Source organism: Mastigoproctus giganteus, chromosome 11 (genome assembly GCF_048544385.1).
Source record: "Mastigoproctus giganteus isolate SK-2022 chromosome 11, ASM4854438v1, whole genome shotgun sequence".
Taxonomy (NCBI): domain Eukaryota; kingdom Metazoa; phylum Arthropoda; class Arachnida; order Uropygi; family Thelyphonidae; genus Mastigoproctus; species Mastigoproctus giganteus.
This window is the reverse complement of record NC_143585.1, coordinates 74,879,426-74,899,378: the sequence shown is the minus strand read 5'-3', so window position 1 is coordinate 74,899,378 and position 19,953 is coordinate 74,879,426. Positions and strand designations below refer to the sequence as shown.

The window sequence follows — 19,953 nt, the reverse complement described above, 5'->3', positions numbered from 1 at the left end:
TGCATAGTAGCCGCCGCGCCAAGTCGATGGGCTCAGTTATTCATTAGTAGTGAGAGTGTAAAGTGCTTGCGATGGCATCGTGGTCACGAAATGAGATAAGGACAGTTTTGCGGTATAATTTCGTGCGTGGTTTAACCATAGACCAGTGCTTAGAAGAAATGACTCTTGCACTAGATGATGATTGTCCACATTGTACAACGATATTCAGGTGGTATAGAGAATTCCAAAGGGGAAATTTCGCTCTGGAGGATTCTGAGAGGCCGGGAAGGCCACGAACGTCAGTTACGGAGGAAAACGTTACTGCTGTGAGGAAAATGCTTGACGAAAACAGGCAAGTGACCTACCAACAGATAGAGGATACTTTGGGCCTAAATGCACCAGCAATTCGTTCAATTCTGCAAGATCATTTGCACGTGAAGAAACTTTGTTCTCTCTGGGTGCCGCATCAACTGACTGAAGAGCAGATGACACGACGTGTGACTTGGTTCCAGGAGATGTTAAAAAAGTTTGATAAGGGACAATCTCGGTATGTGAACAACATCGTGACAGGTGACGAGACTTGGCTGTACTATTACGATCTGCCGACCAAGGCTCAAAACAAAGTTTGGGTCTTTGATGACGACGACACACCCGTAATTGTCAGAAAATCCCGATCTGTAAAGAAGAAAATGATAGCTGTATTTTTCAAATCGAGTGGAATTGTGGAACGTGTTGTTTTGGACACGCAGAAGACAGTCACAGCTAAGTGGTATACTGAACAATGCCTGCCTAAAGTCATTGGATCTATGAAGAACCTGCGGCCAAAGTCAAGAATGGACACCTGGTACCTCCATCACGATAATGCTCCAGCTCACCGCGCCAAAGCCTGCACCGAATATTTGACCACGACAGGACTGAAACTTCTCGAGCACCCTCCCTACAGTCCAGACCTTGCTCCCTGCGACTTTGCACTGTTCCCGCATGTGAAAATGAAGCTAAAAGGGAGGCGGTTTTCCAGTGATGAGGACCTTCTACGGGCTTGGGACAACGAGTGTGCTTTACTCCCTAGTGAAACTTGGCAGAACTGGTTTAAAGATTGGTTTCGGAGGATGGAGAGGTGTATTGAATGTAGAGGAAATTACTTTGAAAAAATTAAATAAACAAAGCTGTATTGCAAAACTTTCCTAGTACCCTTTGTATCATGTCCCATTCCAGACAGATCTGCAAACTTCAAACAAGCAGTACATTTCATGAGACCATGATTCAGAAGACATTCCATAACCACCACCACTCCTGCTACCTTGAGCCCTTTGCTTCATTGTTCTGGTCTGAAGCATGATTTCTGTTCAAATTCAGTTGAATTGAGAATACTACACTAAACTAATATACTTAAATGCCATAATAACACTGTGCACCAGTTATGCAGCCATAATACATATTACACTATGAAGTTTACGTTAGTATTACGATATCAATATGTATTAAGATATCGAGTTTACACTTTATGTATTATGCTACACAATTACACTTGCAAAGTTATAAGTTAATTATGATAGATAATAAAATTATATATTAACACCAACCTACATGACTTTAACTTTCCAGATACTTATTTATCATACTTAAAACACTAGAAAAACATACCAGGCACTACAAGTTACGAGATATGATATTCACACCAAATCGGCGATACAAAGTTCTATGTATATTCAGTCATAACTTATAAAGTCTGTAGCTAAATTTTAAAAAAATAATAACAAACATGACAAGGATAATAAGCTATTTGTAGAATGTGCTGTAATATGATAATTAGGTCAATAAATGGCAAAATATTTCAAAAACTTATCCATTCTCAGCAGCTCAAAATTCTTTGACTTTGCAGTTTGTACTATTGAACCAAAATAAAACCATTTGACCCTCACCCGAGACTGACTAAGTTTTGGTATATAAAAAAAAATAATAAATAATAATAATAATAAAAGCATTAAAAAAAATCCCCGCCATCCAGACTTTCTCTGCATGATGTGGAAGTACAACAGTTTTAATCACATTGCTAACTGCTAGGGTAGATTTTTTAATAAAGAACAAAATATTCTTTTTTTGAATATATCGATATATTGTTTTATTGTTTGTTAATGTGCTAAAAGTTGAATAGAATAATAATTTAAATTCTTAATTTCTTGACATTTCTTTTGACATTTATGATTTTGGTGGTCCCTAAACAAGCTGTGTGGGGGCCCATAAGCCTTCTAAACCAACCTTTATTCTGAGCTCACACTTTACACTCACCTTCTTATAACTTTTGGGCTTATAGAGATACTGTAAAACTGTTTAGAAATTTTAAATCTGGGTAAAATTTTCAGTAAAATAGCAGTGCCCATGTAACAATCACATAACTCTACTTTTTATTATAGCACCTCAAACATGATCTATTTTTTATCATTGCTTATGGAAAATGTTTACACAGCTCTGCAGTTCTTTGCAAACTATTTCCCTAGGTAGAACACTTTATAAATCATGTATGTGGAAAATCATTAAGGCAGTTCAATTTTTTTTTTGGAGAAGAGATGAGATTTCCTCTTTCTTCTACATGAGATTGGAGAACAGTTAGAATGGATATATACCGAGATGAATGAACTGTCATGGTATCTGCACCTATTCATCCTTTCATAATCCTTCAGTACTTTAAAGATTACATCATGTTGATTTGATACATAAACTGGATTATCAAAATAAAACTGATCTGTAGATTTAATTCTTTGGTCAAGAAACTGTATAAATCGCTAAGAAAAAAGAGTTATTGTGTAAGTGTTGTTTAATTTTCTGGCTTAAAAGTACCATTTTATTTTTCATTTGTTTCTTTTATTTATAGCGGATTCCTTCATGGACACATTTCTTATATTGATGAACAGAATACAATTTGTCTTCTTCTCCTTACTGTGGATAAAGATCTGTTCTTCCCCCTTCAGAAATGCAGAGGAGAAATTGTTGAAGTGAGTGAAATCTACTTAAAATAATAATTAACATGTGAAATTCTCAAGTAGAGAATTTTTAAAGCTTACAATGATAAATCATTGGCAAGCTTTAGTATAGGTAGATAATTAATCTAAGAACTTTGATCCAAACCGTTGTGATATACTTGATATACCAACAGTCCCCAACTTTCATGTTTCCTGCTTTTATATGAGATTGAAACTTAATTTTAAAAAAAAATCTAACATTATGAGAGAACTACTTACAAGCATTGTAGGAAGGTTCTGGCTGTATAATGGGCTGCAACTATCACTTTTTTCTAATGAGAAAGAGTGTTTCTTCTCTTGTTTATTGTGTACAGTATTTGTTGCAGTTAATTTCATGTCTTCTATTCTTGCAGAATTTGCCTTGTAATTAATCGTGGAAGAGAAAAAACACAGTTGTTTCTCTGCCATGATTTGACTAGTGTCCTAGTATTACTAAAAAAAACAACATAAATTTAGTCTTCAAAAGAAATGTAGTACAGAGGCATGAGAGTGATGAATCCATAACTTATCTTGCACATGCTTAGGATTTCTCTGCATCCACAATGAACACCATAGTGAAAGATCACAATACAACTGAAGTAAAGAACAAGTGAAAAAGTTCTGAATCTCTAAGATGTCTGTTATTGCTATTGTTGCATTAGCCAAGACGAAGCAGTTGCTGTTTGTATGGATGGAGGACCAAAATCAATCAAAATTCAAGTGTCTGTAAAAGCTAAAAGTCTTTATAGACACTTGAAAGTAAAGAGGGGTGAAACAGAGAGAAGTTTTATTGCGAGTGGTTCAGTAGATTTAAAGTTTGTCCTAATTTGCATAGTGTAAAAGTGAGTGGTGAGGCTTCTGGTGCTGATACAGTAGCAGTAGTTATTTAATGGAGAAAGTGTTTAATTTTGATGAAACTGGCTTATTTTGGAAAAGAATGCTTGACTGTATGTTGATTGCTAAAGTAAAAAAAAAATATATATATATATGCCAGTAAAACATTTCTGTGGATCATCTAACTCTTCTCCGTGATGTTAATGCCATGAGGATTGCAAGTTCAAACTTCTGCTCATGTGCAGCAGGGAAAAATCCTGAGTAAATTAACCTAAGCATGTTAATTAGTGGGTCTCTTACTATTGGGTGGATAGCAAATGTAAATAAAGACTTTAGTTATGGTTGCCATATTCAAAACATATTTTGGTTGCCATTTAATTAATTGGTTTAACCAGGTCAAAGGAATCCCCTTCAAAATCAAGCTTATCTTTGACAGCCCCCATCTCCCTGCAGTCATCCTCCATAGTTGAATGAATTGCATCCCAAAGATCATGGTGGATATGTTATTTTGTCTAGAAATTTGAGCACAGTTGAAGATGAGCATGAAAGCAATAGACCTCTCTTTTTTTCTTTTTTTCTTTTTTTTTTTGTGAGAAATAAGATAGGACTGAGTTTTGGAAGTATTGAATTTAATTAAGTTTTCTCCTCCTTCACTGAAAACCTATCTTGATATTTAAGAAGTTGTAGCTATCCATGTAGAACAGTATCTGTTGAACTGGAAGACTGAAGAAGAAACACAATGCCAGATTTTAAAGTGGCTAAGCATTGTTTAGCTCTGCTCCTTAGTGATAATGTTTGCATTTATCTCACCTCTTTCCATTATTTTAGAAAGATTTGAGGTGAGTGCAAGGAGACAATAATTAGAAAGAAAGTGGGTGGGGGGGATTTATTACTAATTTTAGGAATTGGTTGGATAAGAATTTTCATGCAAAAGGAAAAATGCCAGTAGTATAAGAGACATAGAAAGGCAACACAAACAGATATGTGTGTTTATTTATATTAAAGAAATCTTAATAAAGATTTTTTAATATCATGTATTTGCAGAGCCTCATTTTGAAAGTACCATTAATTAATAATCATTTTCACTTTTTCGTATATATTAATATTGTACATTTTTCCTCCCTAGTAAACAAAAAGTTACAGAGACTAATATTATGAAATAGGACAAAATAATAATATTATTATTAGTAGTAGTAGTGGCATATAATGCAAGAGGGCAAACCCATCTGCCAAATTTTTTTAAATCTTGTTGTAGTAGTTTACCTGATTACTGCTATTAAATACCCTACCAACCTTTGTATCATCTACCAACTTAGACGTCTGATGTACCTTCATCAGCCTCATTAAAAAATATAGAAAAACAACAATGGGCCGAGCACTGAACTCTGGGGGACTTCACTAATAACATTACTTCGTAAAGAGCGGTGTCCATTTATAACCACTCTCTGTCTTCTCTAACTCAACCATCCCTTTATCCAGAGCAGTAACTTTCCCTTAATTTCTGTAGTTTGTACAGTAATCTTTTATATAATATTGGTGTAAACACTAAACACAGGTGTGTTCAAGGGGTGATGACATTGCATTCCATAACCTCTCCTACCCAAATGTCAACCTCACCTTCTTGAGATGAACTGACCCGTTTCCACAGACGAGGCTCTGGCAACCGAGTCACAGCGGTATAACTATCCCATCACATACAGAGGAAATGCTGTACCTGAAGCCTGTCTAGAGACTATAAGGTGACAGCCCCACCACTAGACTTACCCCGCAAAAGGCTGGTAACATCCAGGGAACATTCTAAATACTCAAAATAAGCTCAAGGGAAAAAACTGGACAGATCTCAAGGGTAACGACCTAGGCAATGGATATAGGACTATGATTAAGGAACTTAAAGTAGCAACTTGGAATGTTAGGGGAATAAATCACAAATTAGATGAATTGACGATGGAACTAGAAAATAGAAATATTGACATAGCAGTCATTACCAAAACAAAAAAGAACAACAAAGGTTCCAAAGAAATAGGTAACTTCATAATGATATACTCTGGCATACCAAGTGAAATGTGGGCACCATCGGGAGTTGCTGTTATAATAAAGAAAGAATGGGAAAACAAAATATTAGATTACTCTTGGATATCCCCCAGAATATTGAAATTAAGACTAAAAATTCTCTTATACAATAACAATCATTGGCATCTACACACCAGAAGAAGGCAACATTGATGAAACCGCAGAATTTTATGACGAATTACAACAGATCATAGACCTAACTAACAAAAAGAATATCTCATACTAGCAGGAGATTTTAATGCAAGGGTTGGTGCTCAATCAGTAGACAAATGTATAGGATCAGAAGGCGAACCCATTGTCAAAAATAATGGAAGATGCCTGACAGACTTCTGCATTTTTAATAAACTTAAAATCACAAATACTTTTTTCAGACACAAAAATATCCATAAATTCACATGGGAAGCAAGAAACACAAAGTCTATAATAGATTATATTATCATTGATGAAAATTTAAATGACAAAATTAGAGACACTAGAGTATTCAGAGGCAGCGAAATTGACAGTGATCACTACCTAATAGAAAGCATTTTCAAAATAAAAAGAAATTATGTTAATAAAAAGAAGAAAATACCAACAAAAACTACTAAGAAATTAAAAATACATTTGTTGGAAGATGAAATTGATAATGTTGAGGAAATCTGGTCAAACATGAAAAAATCAATTCTGGGAGCTGCTGAAGAAAGTCTTGGATATAAACCTATAAAAAAATAAAAACTGGCTAAGAACTTGGAATGAAGAATTGAAACAAACAATCAATGAGAGGGAAAAAAGACCTATAAACTGTTCCTACAAACTCAAGACCTACATCTACACATAAAATATAAAAAGCTTAGAGCAGAAGTCAGAAAACTAACCAGAAGAATCTGATTAGATGACTGGGATAAATTTGTTAAATCTTTAGAATGTGATATCACGGGTTTGGCGCCTCCGTAGCCAGGTGGGAAGGAGCAGCAGTGCATAGCACACGCTTTTTGATTAGACCGGGGTTCAAGCCCATCACCACCAAATACGGAGGATGCGGAAAGGTCAGGGAATGACCACCGCATATCCCAGAGCAACATGGCCTTAGTTGCTAATGCTCCTAAAAACCAAATTAAAAAAAAAAAAAAGATATCACGGGTCCACAGAGAAGAGATTTTAAAATTTTTAAGAAATTACAACTAGACACAAATGATCAAATAAAAACCAACTCCATCTCCAAAGCAGAATGGAAACTATTCCAAACTATGGTATAACCCTAGCACTAGGGAATTGGAAGATGAATCTGTAGTAACCAAAGATGAAGAAAATATAACAATGGAAGAACTAGAGTTAATATTACAAAAATCAAAAAACTGAAAAAGCCCAGGCATAGACAATTTGAATGTAGAACTATTTAAATATGGGGCACCTTACTAAAAAACATACTACTAAAATTATTTAACATCATGTTAAACAGATACCCAAACCCATGTAAACAACAGATACCCAAAAATTGAGAAGCAGGAATAGTAATCAATTTACACAAAAAAAGGCTACAGAAATAACCCTAACAACCACAGAGGGATAACACTGTTGTCAACTGCTGCAAAGTTATACTCTAATATACTAAAGAATAAACTTAATAAACACAGTGAACAATTCTTAGAAGAAGAACAATGTGGGTTCGGAAAAGGGAGAAGCACAATAGATGCCATTTTCTCATTAGAACAAATTTTGGAGAAAAGGAGAAAATTCAATCTACCAACATTTCAGCTGATTATTATTATTATTATTATTTATTTATTTGGTTTTTAGGAGCATTATTATTGATTATGAAAAAGCATATGACAATGTAAACCGGGAAAAACTTTGGCAGATTCTACGTGAAGAAAATATCCCAACCCAACTCCGGAAAGCGATGCAAAGCCTATATAAAAACTCAAAAGTCTGTATAAAATATTCTAATGGCCAACTATCAGACCCAATTAACACCAATAAAGGAGTCAAACAAGGATGTGGACTATCACCAAATTTATTTAATATCTACATCAATAAAATTATTAAAGAATGGAAACAAACAATTAACAATGAAATATAAATAACAGGAATAAAATCCAAACTATATTATATGCTGATGATCAAGTTATAATTGCAAAATTCGAAGATGAACTACAGATAGCAGCAAATGAACTGAATAAAATAGGTAAAAAGTACGAGATGAAAATCTCCACCTCAAAAACAAAATCAATGGGATTATGTGGAAAAAACATACAAAGAGTCAAAATTGTTATTAATGATAAAATAATAGAACAAATATCTGACTTCACCTATTTGAGAAATTTAATATCAAATGAAGGGAAAGACAGCCACACTAAACTACAAAAATATAATAAAATGAATGGAACAATTAAACGTCACTTTGGAAAACAAATGACAATTGAAACAAAATTACGCCTGCACAATATCAATTCAAAACCAGCCCTCTTCTATAGCTGTGAGACTTGGGTCATAAATAAACGAGATTTATTTATGACCCAATTATCTATCTAGTTTGTGTACATCTAGAAGCAGCACAAATGAGATTTTTAAGACCATTATTAGGCTTTACAAGATTAGACCACCAAAGAACGGTATCAGGAAAAATGGATCAGCCACATAGAAAGAATGAACCCAGACCGGATCCCAAAATTAGCCTTTAACTACAAACCTACAGGCAAGAGAGATGTTGGTCGACCAAGACAGTGATGGCGAGATCAAGACCACCTCCAATAGCTACAACAGAACAGGTCTTAAAAGACCTAAGCCGGACCAAGTTCATGATGATGATGGTGTAAACACACCATAGACAACTCTTGAACAAAAAACTATGTTAGTAGTGTGAAGGGCATCATTTTATCTGTATCTCATATTGTGCTCCTCCTTCACATCGAGTTGCCATGTATTGTGCTACCTCGAATAAGTAGCATTTAATTTTTATTTAAATATTATCACGTACACCTTTTGGCATCTCATATTGTGGGATTATCTTCATAACTGGATTGTCATGTCTGCAATACCAGGGTACCTGCCCACCCACCAATGAAGGGCCAACAAACCTTGAAATGGTGCCGTCTGGGTGGTGGTTCCCACTGAGAATAAGTAACAATAGTCTTCTCATTTAGTGAAGCATTACTTATTCCAGGTAATGCAATACATGGCAACTCATTGTGAATGAGGAGCACAATATGAGATGCAGGTAAAATGATGCCTTTCATACTACTAACATAGTTTTTAGTTTAAGAGTTGCCTATGGTGTGTGTTTACACCAATATTATATTGATTATTTAGATAGTATGAATCAGAGCTGTAATACTCAATATGTTGATTAATATATTGATTATTATACTCTTAAAGATATGATGCCTTGTTGCATTTTATTTTTACTTAAAGTAATCTTTTATGTGCAATGTTATCAAAAGCTTTCCTGAAATCCAAATATATAATATCAAAATAATTTTTTTGCATCCAGTTCCTTTGTTACTGCATCATAATATCCAATCAGATTGATCAAACAAGATTTCTCCTTAACAAATCCATGTTCTAACTGCAGTATAATTGCATTCCTGTCTAGATGGTCCTACATTATATCTTTTACCAGAAACTCCATTATTTTTCCCGGAACTGAAGTTAAGGTAACAGGTCTGTAAGGGTCCCTGGACACATGGGAATTCCAGGAAACGAATTAGCTGACAATGCTGCAAAATCCACCCAATGACAATTGGAAAGTACCATATCAGGGTACTTTCCAATTGTCAATAATCCAGAGAAAATGCATGTACCAGTGGCAATTATCATGGAAAAATCAATATAACAATAAACTTCGGAGTATCAAGCCAAAACTTAAGTGATGGCTTTCAAGCTTCAACTCAATTTGACAACAGGAGGTAATATTAACACACCTACGAATAGGTCACACAAATATCACTCATAGTTATCTATTAAGAGGGGAGATTCCCCCCCCCCCAGTGTCATCACTGCAATGCAGCGCTTTCAACATATCCTTGTTGAATGTCTAAAATATACAAGAGAATGCCAGAAGCCAGAATCTTTTCACTCCAGCCACAACAGAAGACCCTCTTACGCTTATTTCACTTTTAGGCAATAAAGCAAATGTCTCAAGCATTTTTACTTTCTCAAAATGAGTAATGTATTCCACCACCTTTAACTATTTAAAAACTAACTTGCTGGTACTATTTTTTGCAATTATCTCTATCTGACAGGAAATAGCATTAATACTTACCATATGTATGGCACACTATGGCCATAGTTGCTGATGCACCTAATAAATCCCTAAACCAACAACAACAGGTCTGTAATTACACATGCTACCTTTTGACCCCCCTTTGTGAATCTGGAATACATTTGCATGTCTCCAGTCCATTCATCAATTTCTTTTCCACTTTCCTATCAGTTATCACAAAATCATTTAGCTCACTTTTAGATTTTGATCAACTTCTGGCATTCCTCTCCTAAAAATTCGTCATGCATGAATGTAGATGCAAAATACTTATTCAGTTTGCCAGTAACCTGAGCAAGATCATCAACAGTTAAACTATGAACATCAAGTGGACCAATGTAATTCAACCCCTTCCTTCTACTGTTAATATAAGTAAAGAAGTATCTTTGCTGCTTTTCTTTGCAGAGACTTCTTGTAATCTGCCTTAGCTTGCCTAAACACCTTTGTAACTTGATTACAGACTATTTTATATCTACTATAGACTTCTGTATCGCCTGATAATTTATATTCATCCATTGCATTTTTCTTCTCTGCCACAAGTCCCATTGTTTCATCTGACATCTATTTAAGTTTAAATAAGCCTGTATTTCTTAGTTGGTACGAAACCCATTGTGGCTTCTATGATTACTTCTCTGAATGCTTCCCATTTAATATTCACTGTTGTTAACATCATCAGATGATCCCGCTGCACAGAATTTAAAAACTGTCTGAGACCACTGTCTGTTATTCACCCTCACAAAAGCAGAAGCTCTTCCCTTTTACCTTGATAGTAGTTATGTCTTTAATGAAATCTTACATCAGCACACTGTGATCACTGCCACCCTGAGGGTCTTTTACCTGCATCTTAAAGCATGAAAAATTGCTGCTGAGAATCAGATCAGGTGTATTGCTTCCTCTTTGTTTCTCTACCATGCTGCTGGACTAGTAACACACACACTAGTAAGACTTTTCTGGACTAGTAAATCCAGAAAAGTCTTACTAGTGTGTGTGAGTGACCAACTCACAGGTTCCTGTCAATATCTTGAAAGTTAAAATCCCCCATTATATACATTCTGATTTACTGGCCCAATCTGTTTCTCTTTATAGTTGTTTGTTATATTCAACACAGTCATTAGGCCTATAACAAACTCCTACTCTCATTTTTGTTTTCCCAGTGTTTATGTTGCACCAAACTGACTCAACATTGTACTGGCCACACGTGTCAACTGCATGCACTGCCTTTGATCTTATGTGCTTCTTAACTAAAAGCATAACCCTCTCCCCCCACCCTGATTTGTCTCTCATTTCTGTATAAATTATACTCCCCATATTCAAATTCTGCCTCCCTCATATCTGAGTGACACCACGGCTCTAATATCCCCGCAATGTCTGCATTTTATAATTTTATCTGTACTTCATCCAATTAATTACTATACTCCTACAATTAGTGTGCATGCAAGTATACATGTACCTGTTCTTACACTTAGTTACCCTAACGCAGCCCATATATTTACTTCTTCCATGATGACCCACAGCAGGGCTTGAAATTCCCAAAACCTTGCTTTCCAAGTTCCTGCATCTTCCAGTAGAAGCACTGCAAGAATCACTTCCACCTCCTCCTGTGGGTCTACTTAACCTGTTAGTCTGTGTATACTAACAGGTTGGGCAGATACTTTCAAATTCAATTTTAACTCATGGTTTTTTTCCCAACGTTGCACTGTACTTTTTAGCAAGTTCCCAGATCTCTTTCTCCTTAATATCATTAGTGCCCACATATACAACAGTATCAACTTTTGTGCCCTTAAAAGATGCTCTGCGGTGTCATCTACTTTTGCCCCTGGCAGATGTACACAGGTTCTATTCCACATATCCTTTTAGCACAACATATTTCCCATTTCCTTGACAGTAGAGCTACTGACAATAATTACCTCCCGCAGGATTAGCATATTCTGCCTTGTGGATTGCTGCTATTTTGCTTAATGCTCAAGTGACAACTCTTGCATTGAATAGTGTTCAAATGAAGAAAATAACTTTTAAGTATGATTTAATTTTTTAAAATGATTCATAATAACACATGTGGTGGTGCTGTGGTGTTTGACATGCATTGTTATTATTATTAATTTGTAAGAAATGACAGAATGCCATTCCACGGTGTTCCTGAAAAAAGGCGGATATGTATCAAAAGTTGTAGGAATTCCAGTTTCTAAAAATTTGCAGGTATGAGCTTTATGTGTATAATGCTGTCAGAATTGAACCATCTTTATTCTATTTTTCTGGTCAGATACAAATTGGTGAAAATTGCTCTATCAATGTTGATTATAAAATTAACAATTGAAAACTGTTAGAGCCACAGCTCTGAGCTGCTCTATATTCTTCCTCTATATAGGAATGCAATCCAAGAATATTGTATGGAAGGTGGGTAATGCAAAATACCATAATAAATTAACCCTTTTTCAACAAAACCAAAACAGTCACCAGTTTTGGTTTTGCTGAAAAAAGGGTTGCCAGAAATAGAAAAATTGAGAAAAAACTCATTTAATTTCATTGGCATACCTTATTCCAGCCTGATTCTTCATATAAGAATATAGACTTGTTGAGATATGAATTTGGAAAAAGGACCACATGAATAAAAACAGTAACTGTTTTTTGTTTTATCAGTTTTTATACAAAATGTATTTCAAATCAAAAGCTTAAATATATTATATGTTAGTATCACGTGAAACACCTAAAAATAAAAATTTATTTTTTTGTTATGTATTTAATATTTCTGTTTCTGTGATCAGATTTGTGAAATCTTCAAAATTTAAAAAAAATATGCCTGGAGTATTAAAAGCCTTTGCAAAAGGTGAAGACAACCTTGGGATAAGGTAACAGGCCCTAGAAACATTTGGCCTACAACTATAAAGTTAGAAAATTTGAATGCCTAAAATTTACATTACAAAAGATCAAGTTGTCACTCAGAAACCACAACACCTTAACAGATGCGAAGTTATGAATATTAGCAAAAGTTTGGTAAATAGCAGATGTATTTTCATAGTTCCATGAATAATCTTCACAAGGATAATCAAGAGTCACAGTAGATTCTTGTTTCTTTTCCCAAGATAAATTTTCCTTTGAGTAATTTGATTTTTCAAACCAACAACTTCATACAACATTATCATTTCAAGGAGTAATGACATTTATACATCCCATAAACTATTTTATTTTTTTAAGTGACAGCAGAAATAAAAACCATTAACCTCAAACCAGTTGTCAGTGGGGTGATAGACAGTCCCACAGCCTTCTGACAAAAAATTTCCCATGCCATATATTAATTGAACAATATGTGTACCTGCCTTAATTCTAAAACAATTATGTTTTACTTCAAAGCAGTTAGGATGGTATAAGAACTTGGCTCTAAGGTAAAATTTCCATTCCCTTGATATAACAGTAAATGATAGATTGAATATTCTTTTTTCACTCATAATAATTTCAGTAAATGCACAAGCCCATATATATGACAAAAACTTTAAGAAAATTAAATTAAATACAGGATAAAGCAACTCTAAATTTAATATAAAAATAGAAATACACTTGTAAAACTATAGGATTAAAAGCAATAAGAATAATAAATAGATAAAATTAAAAATATATAAATATTACAGAGTTAAAAGCGATAAGAAAAAAACAACACCAGTGCTTCCAAAGGCAACCGCCTCCTTTGTCAACAGCAGAAATTTACAGACACAGTACATCCTTAAATAATATTAGCAGGAATTCTTTTTTGTTATTGAGAGCATAATTTAAAGTGTTGAGTGCAAAGTTAAAGTGATATGCAAATTTGAGTACAGATGACAGAATGTTTTCTTGCTGTTTGTCATGAGTTTTGTTTAATCACCTAAGGGATCCATAAAATTTTAAAAAATTTTATTAACCACTTAAAAAATGCTTAAATTTAAAAAAGTTAATTAAAAATTTATGGAGATAAAAGATACAAACAACAGGATTTTAGTGATTTCTTCATTTCTGTAATCATTGTAAGTTACAGAGTAATTTTTTAGTCTAGTTTTTTTTAGTAATGTAATTTTTATATTAGAGTACAGTATTAGTAGCAGCAAATGATGTAAGAACGTTTGTTGAACATACCTCATGTAAATTAATAATTTAATACTCTTAAAATAATGACAAATCTTTCATTATTGCTGCATAAAATAGACTACCATTTATCATTTCCATAACTATATATGATGTGCTGTATTATTATTATATTAAAACATATTAATATGTGCACATGCATAAGTTTAAGTTGTTGTGCTCTTAACAGTTTTTTGAACTGGAAAATGGAAGTGGCCATTAGTTTCATGTTTATATTTTATGGTTGTAAGAAGTTTTTTTTTTTTTTTTTTCGGGTTTTTGTTTATTTTTTTGGCTGGTGCAGCATAAGCCATAGGCTTTCTTGCACCATGCGGCCTTTACTAATACTAATACTAATATTATTGTAGGCATATATCAGTTGATCATGCCTTGACTATGCTGTGGTATGTTAGTGTATCTTTAAGTGTGGTATTCCTGTTCTATTATGTCTAATTAAATATTTATTTTATAAAAAAACAGTGTTTGTGTGGGAAATTCTGTATATATAAATTTGAAATTATATTTCATCACAGAGATTGAAACGACATCACTGTTTAGAAGCAATTAACAAGTCATTAAGTAGCAGAGGATATTCAGTGGCTGAAGTTGGTCTCCCAGAAATTCGACATTTTCTCTATAAGTCTAGGTCAACAGCACAGTTTACAGGACCTCGAATTGAAGCGCCTTATGAAAATCTTGCAGATTATGAACGTTTATTTGGTCTTTACCAGTACCTTCATCATCGAATGTATAATGGCTCTCGTCCACTGAAGTCATTGTTTTATGCTGGAGAGAAAGAAACAATGATGGGCTGGGTAAGTCTATTATATACGAAAATTTTCTGAGGAATTTTAAAAGATTTTGTTAGCTATATTTTGTATTTAGAATAATACTGTGTTTAATGACAAAACATTAAATGAAAATTGGCCTGTAGTACTGGATTCCATGGTTTAACATAATAATAATACAGTACATTCAATGGAGACAATAACTAGATTTTTCATACTAAGTAGTCTTAAGTTACTTAGTATTAAAAATCTAGTTATTTTCTCTACTGGATGTGCTGTATTATTATTATATTAAAACATTAATATGTGCACATGCATAAATTTAAGTTGTTGTGCTCTTAACAGTTTTTTGAACTGGAAAATGGAAGTGGCCATTAGTTTTGTGTTTATATTTTATTTTATTTATTTATTTATTTATTTTTTGATTTGGTAGTTGTTGGCGCATCGGCTTCTGTGGCCATATTGCACCTCCCAAGGTTTTTGCAGTACTTTGATGCAAGCCCGAGGCGGGAATCGAACCTGCGACCTTTGGGTTGCCGGGCAGGTACTTTACCCACTCGGCTAGTCTGGTCGGCTTATATTTTATGGTTGTAAGAAGTTTTTTTTTTTTTTCAGCAGAACTAATAAAAGTTTTATATTACTGAAATAACGTAAAAAACACACTTTTTATATTTTCAAATTTTTTCATTAAAAATAAAAAATTCACATTTAATTTTAATAAGTATTGCAACTCATCAGTAAAAGATCAAGTATGCACTTCAAGCATAATTCTAAAACCTAAAACCATTTTCTAGAAATCAAAAACAAAGTTGGGCACCTGTCAGGTCCCATGCAACCATATTTGTTACAATTAGCAGCATGACCATTACAAGGTTAAGGGCTCAAGTAAATAAGTCTAACAGGGTTAGGTACAGGAGATAAGGATGAATAGCTCTCTTTGTTTCATTTAGACTTACATTATTGTGATGGCAAAAAATGTACTTAAATTGATGATTAATCATCTAGTCATTATTTCCAAATATTATTTATAGCTTTGCATTTGCTGATATGTAGTGTAGATAAATATCCTGTATTGTCAAAGGTAACAAATAAACTGTTTTAAAACAGTATAATTATCACCAATTGCTACGTAAATCATAAGTGATGATTGACGTGATTATCAACAATAATCATTCATTGGTGATGTTCATCATTATGATCATTGAGTAACTTCCTGAGGAATTCTATGGGTTTGGCCAAGTAATTTGTTTATTGTTCTTTAAAAATAAATTTATGGCTTCTTTTTATTTATTATTTGCTTAAAATCCACAGCTTGAGTGTAAAACTCAAAAAAACATTAAAAATGGTTTTCTGAGGACAAAATTCACTTGCAGGTTGATTGACCTTGTGTAACCTTTTATAATTAAGTATAACTATGTTTTACGACCCCTATCAGTATAATGTTAGTAGCAGTAAAATTAAAAACCTCATTTTCTGTTCATAACTAACCATGCTTAGACTTTATAGAGTATCCATCAGAGAAAGTCAGTTCACACATTATTTAACTTAAAATGCTATCTCTAGAGAAGTAACTTACCAAAAAGATGTGACTAATGTTCTTGTACTGGGCAGCCAGGTTTCATCTTATCTTTATGTGCCCTGTTGTAGAATAGAACACAAAGATGAGATGTAAGTTAAAAATCATCTCATGTTTATTATTTTTATATACAATAATTATAAGATACTGTTTGCAGCAATATTCATTTCTGAACCTATGCTTCCATGATTCCAGCTGCCAATTAGGCTATTATAAGAATTCATGCACAGTGTAAATAAGCATGAAATTAGTAAAAAAGGCCTACGTGCTCTGGATTCATTACGAAAATTTATTTTGTTTCTCAGAGCAAACTAAACATAATTACAATTAATAAGCTTTCGGCTGGGAGGCAGCCTTCTTCAGATTCAATACATGAATGGCAGTTGGAATAGAGATGTGCACTGCCAGGATGGTGCGTGAGGCGCGTGGTTAATTGTTTGTTGATGTTTGTGGCTGTGACATATGGTGGTGATGTGGCCAGCGTTTGTCTATGGATAGAATTACTGCCTCTGTGATGGGGTTAACTTGGCAACCACTGTTCCTGTTCAAAGAGGCATCCGAGCATTTTATATTTAACAATTCCAACCAGGTGCGCTTTAGGTAATGGTGGGACCTGTCCACAACCACGACATCGCGGTGTGGGTCGATGTCGTGGCGGGTTGTCCAGGCATGCTCGGCGATAGCTGAATGTTCTACATCTGCCAAACGGATCGCCCTTTTATGTTCTGAGAGACGTTTCTCGAGTCGACGTCCAGTCTCTCCAAAGTAGCAGCTGGTGCAGTCACGGCAAGAGATGCGATAGACCAAACCGCTCTGTAGAAGAGTGGGGACGGGTGTTTTTACGTTGGAGATAAGAGAATGCAGTTTCTTGCCTGGGAGTTGGATGCATTTTATCCCATATGATCTTAGGATTCTACCGATCTGTTGTGACAGGTTGGGATAGTATGGGATAAATGCCTTCGTGGATGACTCGTCACTGTTGGTTGTCGCGTGCCTGTAGATCACACCTGTCAAGGACGTCGATGGAATAGCCACACTTCGTAAGGTCTACTTTGACTCTGGTGATCTCTTTGTGTCTCTCATCTGCAGAGCTGGAGTGTGTCCAGGCGCAAGTTAGCAAGGTTCGGGCAGTGGAGAGGAGGTGGCCCCGCATGTGTGCTGACTGGAAGTTGGTAAATTGGCCAGCACACATAGGTTTGCGATAAACTGTCGTCTTCAAGCATGTGTCTTCGCGCCGGACAAGTGTATCTAGGTATGGTATAGAGTTGTTCGACTCCAGCTCAATCGTAAACTTTATGAAGGGCGATAGTGAGTTGAGGTGGGTTAGGAGTCGTTGACCTGAGTCTCTAGGGATGACAACGAACACATCGTCTACATAGCTACACCAAAAGGCGATGTGATCTGGCGCATGTGTAAACGCACATCCCTCTAACTCCTCCATCACGATGTTTGCTGTGACAGAGCTGACAGGGGAACCTATGGCTGTGCCATGTATCTGCTGATAGATTGAGTCATTAAACATGATTGCACCCCCTGTTAAGCACAGTCTGAGGGCGGCGGAAATGTCATCAGGCATTAGCCTAGTTCTGTCGCTAAGGGTTTCATCGTTGTCCAAGAGTTGTTTTTCACAAGAGATGGCATGTTCCACTGGGATGGAGGTAAATAGTGATATTACATCGAACGAAGCCATGACTTGATCCTGTGAGATGGATATAGAGTGGATCCTTTCTATGAACTCAACACTGTTGGAGATGGTGTAGGTGGTCTTGCCAACTCGAGACAAACTTGGACAGCTCGTAAGTCGGTGATCCACAGCAGGATACAATTGGTCTTAGTGGTGTGTCTTCTTTGTGCACCTTCGGCAGGCCGTGAAACCGTGGGATCTGACACCCGGAGGCACGGAGGTGATTACGGGTTGACTGTGTGATTTTTTTCTTGTTTCAGCCAGCTGTTGATGAGGATATTCACCTCTGACTCCCATCGTTCCAAAGCTCTGTTGGGGTTAACGGCTAAGGGTTTGTAGACGGAAGTGTCTCGTAAAAGCAGTAAGGCTTTCGCCATGTAATCAGTGTGGTTCATTACAACCGTACGACGGCCTTTGTCCGCCGGTAGGATCACGATGGACGAATCCTGTCTCAGTGTTTTGAGGGTAGAAATCTGCATACGGCTGAGGTTTGAAGAGATGGGGCGAGCATGGTGTAGAACTGCTGCAGTCTTCAACCGGATAGCTTTGGCTGTATCTTCCGGGAGGCATGATAAGCTCGCTTCCACACCCAAGGCGATGTCGTTGATCGGTGGGTGCTTTGGAAGAACGGCAAATGTCATGCCAAGGGTCAATAAGTTTATTTGTTCTGCAGATAACTGCTTGCTGCTTAGGTACAGTACAAAGTCTGTACAATTTGTGAGAGGGGTATTATGCCGGCGACGAAATTGTTGGGATTCATTAAATAAAGTATTGAACTTACGTTTCTGTCGGGCACAATAACGATCTGACGGCCTGGTAACATAAAGTATTGATAACATTGGTGTAGACCAGATCGGGAATCAAAGCCTTAAGGTCGGCTAGTAGGCATGCTTTGCTCGCTGAAGCACGTTGTATGTCATGATGGAGGCAGCCAATCCATATGCGCAGAGTCTTGAAGCCGAAGTTCCGACAGGCAAGTCCCATACGCTCATTAGAAAACGGTTGTTTGTACCGAAACCCTTTCAGTATAATCTTGTTAGCTTTGCATCTATGTGCAAACCTCAGGTGTTTTCTGGCACGGGCTATAAAGATAAAATCTTTCTGTAGTCTCACGACCATATCATATGCTGGTTGGCCAAGAATAGTCCGAACATAGTAAAAAAGGCCTACGTGCTCTGGATTCATTACGAAAATTTATTTTGTTTCTCAGAGCAAACTAAACATAATTACAATTAATAAGCTTTCGGCTGGGAGGCAGCCTTCTTCAGATTCAATACATGAATGGCAGTTGGAATAGAGATGTGCACTGCCAGGATGGTGCGTGAGGCGCATGGTTAATTGTTTGTTGATGTTTGTGGCTGTGACATATGGTGGTGACGTGGCCAGCGTTTGTCTATGGATAGAATTACTGCCTCTGTGATGGGGTTAACTTGGCAACCACTGTTCCTGTTCAAAGAGGCATCCGAGCATTTTATATTTAACGATTCCAACCAGGTGCGCTTTAGGTAATGGTGGGACCTGTCCACAACCACGACATCGCGGTGTGGGTCGATGTCGTGGTGGGTTGTCCAGACATGCTCGGCGATAGCTGAGTGTTCTACATCTGCCAAACGGATCGCCCTTTTATGTTCTGAGAGACGTTTCTCGAGTCGACGTCCAGTCTCTCCAAAGTAGCAGCTGGTGCAGTCACGTTC

The 19,953-nt window shown here is 35.9% G+C and overlaps 1 protein-coding gene across 1 annotated transcript in view; it reads left to right on the top strand.

The window, feature by feature from the left end:
• The window catches only part of Mon1 (vacuolar fusion protein MON1 homolog), an 87,618-nt gene that overhangs the window by 44,489 nt on the left and 23,176 nt on the right, over positions 1-19,953 (top strand). Inside the window, exons 5-6 of the mRNA XM_090385127.1 lie at positions 2,852-2,972; positions 14,745-15,026. Of these exons, the coding sequence (XP_090241253.1) occupies positions 2,852-2,972; positions 14,745-15,026 (403 nt within the window). The remainder of the gene's footprint in view (positions 1-2,851; positions 2,973-14,744; positions 15,027-19,953) is intronic.